The 4,040-nt window shown below is 40.4% G+C and overlaps 1 protein-coding gene across 2 annotated transcripts; it reads left to right on the forward strand.

The window, feature by feature from the left end:
* The first annotated feature begins 632 nt into the window (after positions 1–632).
* Positions 633–3,703, forward strand: LOC104940855 (7-dehydrocholesterol reductase-like). Of its 2 annotated transcripts, none has more exons than XM_010765854.1 (5): positions 633–735; positions 1,612–1,720; positions 2,565–2,787; positions 2,917–3,007; positions 3,480–3,703. In XM_010765854.1, the coding sequence occupies exons 2-5, from the start codon at positions 1,614–1,616 to the stop codon at positions 3,695–3,697; spliced, it is 639 nt and encodes a 212-aa protein (XP_010764156.1). In that variant the 5' UTR covers positions 633–735; positions 1,612–1,613; the 3' UTR covers positions 3,698–3,703. The 2 variants fall into 2 exon arrangements, with proteins under 2 accessions (XP_010764156.1, XP_010764157.1); XM_010765855.1 differs by lacking the exon at positions 633–735 and adding an exon at positions 744–784.
* The last annotated feature ends 337 nt before the right edge of the window (positions 3,704–4,040 follow it).

Consider the following 4,040-nt stretch of genomic DNA (forward strand, 5'->3'; position numbering starts at 1 on the left):
AATTATGATCAGTAGAAATGGCCATGACATGGGCCCTTTAATATTGTTTTAAATTAGAAAAAACACCATATTTGTATGTCTGTGTATGAAAGTAGGCCTACTAAATAGACAACACCATAATACAATAACTGTTTAACTGCAATTCAATTGAGTCTTGTGTAACAAAATAATGTTTTTTAACATGCCTCTGTTCAAGACCAGTATTAAATTAAACGTCAACTGGGTACTCAGTAGGCTATTAGAATCTGACATTGTGTAATCATTTTTGTTTGAAATTAGAGTTTTGCTCTTGAAAAAGGCATTTCAGTTCTTTTTTTCAAATTTAAATGTGTTCCTTTATAATGTTGCTGATTTCTCGTTACGTTGTCTTTTTGATTCTGTCATTAATAACATTGTGATATAACAACCTATTATAAGAATCGATGGTGCCAAAGGACAGTGTTTGGCAAAGATTCTATGAAAGGTATTTCATAATGTTTCCATTTTCATTGTTTACTAAACGATTCCACCACTGGTGTCTTTGTCAGGAGCTGGTGGCTCCAGTTAATACTGCCCAATCAGAGTCCACCTCACTTCCCAGGCCCGCCTTTGCACGGATATCATTGGTTACATTTTAATAAATAGTGGTCTTATGGGCGGAGCCTCTATCCTTACCGTGAGTTTTGTTCCAGCGGTTACATGATAGCCTGCACCTGGAAGAGCAGCCTGCCTCCTCCTCTGTCGGCCTGTCTACCGGTGAGTGAGCTACGGTACATTAGTGCATCTCTAACGTGATTTTAACCTGGTAGGCCTACAACTTGTGTTTACGGTTAATACATGTGCACTACCTCTGTGTTTATTTAAATAGCACCGTTAAGGATACACATGAGTATGAGTACTGAGCGTTTAACCCAGTTATTTCCGCTTACTTCGTCAGAGAAGGGGCACGTGCAAAAGATAAAGATTTGTATTTCACACAAAAAAGAGGTAAACGGTTTTATTTTTCATGTCGTTATGAAACGCTGGGTCGCCTCTTCCCACTTGCCTGTGTGACAAGCTGCTGTTAACATGCTAACACGGACATGTTGGACAAACAGAGTCTCTTCATGCAACATAGTTATTAAATGATAGTAATATTGTTTCTGTGCGCATATGTATGAAATGCATGAAGTACATGCATCATTACCTTTGCTCTAGAGTCTATATTGTGTGTGTGTGTGTGTGTGTGCGTGTGCGTGCGTGCGTGTGTGTGCGTGCGTGTGCGCGCGCAGCTGACCAGAGAACAGTTAGCTTTATTTATTGACTTTACTTTATGTTATGCCACATCTCCATGGACATGAACTTTAATTCCCAATTACCTCAGATCTGTTTGTTAATGTTTGGCTTGTGGAACGTGTTGTTTGTCCTTTCATGGCATGTTCACATTGAAACACTTCTTAAAAGAGTACAGACAAAAAGGCAAATTATTTGCGGAATGTATAAAATAGCTTCTTTTGTCCCCTTGTCATTGGTGCCATTACCTACATATTTTATTTGGTGAATGCAACTGTATGTTCTTCGAAAGACAGAAGTACAAAGTACAGCATGCCACTGGATATCTGATTCTAACCTGATAACCTGATCCCTCCCCAGTAATGAAAGGTTCCGTGGCCATGGAAGCCACCAGGAGAAGAGCCCAGCACGGTGCCAATGGGAAGTCCAGTGAAGAGGAGGGGCAGCCTGCACAGTGGGGGAGAGCATGGTGAGACGATGTTATGTCACAGGTTGCAATAGGCAATTTTCTTATATAATTTACTTTATCACAAGTTTATGTGGCTCAGGAGGTGGAGTGTCGTCCTCCATTGGAAGGTCGTTGGTTTGATCTCCAACCTCCGCTGTCAACATGTTGATGTGTCCTTGGGCAAGATACTTAACCTCAAATTGCTTCCAATGGCATGGACGGTGTGTGAGTGTGTTAGTCTCGCTGAGCAGGGGCCCCCTGTATGGCAGCCCCTCTCTCTGTATGAATGTGTGTGAATGGCTGAGTGCTGACTATGTAATGTATATGTAAAGCTGCTATAAGGGGTCGGAAAGACCTCAAAGCGCAATATAAATGCAGTCCATATACCATTTAAACTAGGTCTGAACAATTAATTAAACTGTACTGAAATCACAATCTACTGCAATTTTTAAATCAACTAATAACATATTCAGCTTTTTCTGCATTTTCAGCTAAATTCAGCAACAAATGTATACAGTTTATAGCATTCACACGCATTTTCTGCAGGAAATGCATTTTCTAGTTATTATTGTTGTTTTGATGTTGTAGTCTCATCTTCCAACCCTACATTTGACTCGTTCTGGTAATACTGAAACAACAAAATCATGTCACGTCTGTGTATTGTGTTTGTTCAAACGGTGTATGGCAGATGATCTGTGTATGTCTCATGTTTGTGTATATGTACATGTATGCAGAAGTGTGGGACGGAGTCCAGAACAAATTTCCTTACGGGGACTATAAAGTATATCGTATCGTATATGTCTGAATATTTTCTTTGTCTCCCAGCCCAAACTTAAATCTGTGTTCACATGTGATTCATGCTCAGGGAGGTGGACTGGTTTTCCCTGAGCAGTGTTATAGGCCTCCTCTGCTTCGCCCCTTTCATCGTCTTCTACTTTGTGATGGCCTGTGATCAGTACCAGTGCTCCGTCAGCCAGCCTCTGATTGAGTTATACCAAGGAGAGACCACCCTGCTCTCCATCTGGTCCCGAGCTCCCTCCTTCACCTGGTCAGCTGCAAAGATCTACGCCATCTGGGTGTCCTTCCAGGTAAGAAGAAGAAGAAGCACAAAAAATGAGGGCGGGAGGTGCAACTTGCATAATGTGTCCATTCCAGCTCTTGCTAAACAGGGAGGGATCTTGGCAAGTGTTAAAACAGGGTGTGTGTTCCTCCCGTAGGTGTTCCTGTATATGTGTGTTCCTGACATTACACACAAGTTTATTCCTGGCTATGTCGGTGGAGTGCAGGACGGAGCACGAACGCCTGCTGGTAATTACTTACACACTTACCCATACATAGAAGTCTATGGCCACTAACTAAATAAATCAATATTATAAAGCAGGATATTGATTAACACAATTGTATTCATTTAAAAAAAATGGTCTGTTGTAGACTGCATGCTCTCCACAATAATACAAATAAATAATCCAAAAATATTTTGCAGACTATTCTGAAGAAGGAAAATCAATATCTTTTTGGGACTCAGCTGATGTTAAATTGACCGGACTTCTTACTGCGGATTGATATGACTGCACATAGTTACTTGATCACAGCGCAATTAGCAGCAGTCTGTTATTGAAAAAGAGCAGACCTATTGTCCAAATTGACCAATCAGAATTGAGTATTCAACTAAGCCATGTAATATAATGTGTTAAATCCACTTTTACTTTAGGAAAGATTTATACAAATTTGTAACAAACAACAAAATGGTATGTTAAAATCTGATCTCCTGTGTTTTAAGGCTTGATTAACAAGTATGAGGTGAATGGGCTGCAGTGCTGGCTGATCACTCATGCTCTGTGGTACGCCAACGCCCAATACTTCCACTGGTTTTCCCCCACCATCATCTTTGACAACTGGATCCCTCTGATGTGGTGTGCTAACATACTGGGCTACGCTGTTTCCACCTATGCTTTCACAAAGGCCTACCTTTTCCCCACGTGCGCTGAAGACTGGTGAGTACTGATCACATTCAAGTTTGATTTAAAATCACAAAATACGTTTGTCTCAGGTGGCTTTGCAGTTTGTACAGAAAAAAACATAATAACATTACAACATAGAAAATCCAACTGATAAAATGCCAATGTGAATGTAAAATACAACTAAAGGGAAATCATATTAAATGAAATACAATAAAGTATAGCACCCAGGGGGATGTTCAAGGCAACCCTGAGCCAGCCCTAGCTATAGCCTACCCGTTATTTAAAATAAAATTATTGATACACATAATACACAATGATAAGGGGATGGCACCCTTGCTGCCAAGCCTAAGGGCTACTGCTACTAAATCTTAATATAAACA

Source organism: Notothenia coriiceps, unplaced genomic scaffold, assembly GCF_000735185.1.
Source record: "Notothenia coriiceps isolate Sejong01 unplaced genomic scaffold, NC01 NC01_scaffold00002800, whole genome shotgun sequence".
In the NCBI taxonomy this organism is placed as follows: Eukaryota; Metazoa; Chordata; class Actinopteri; order Perciformes; family Nototheniidae; genus Notothenia; species Notothenia coriiceps.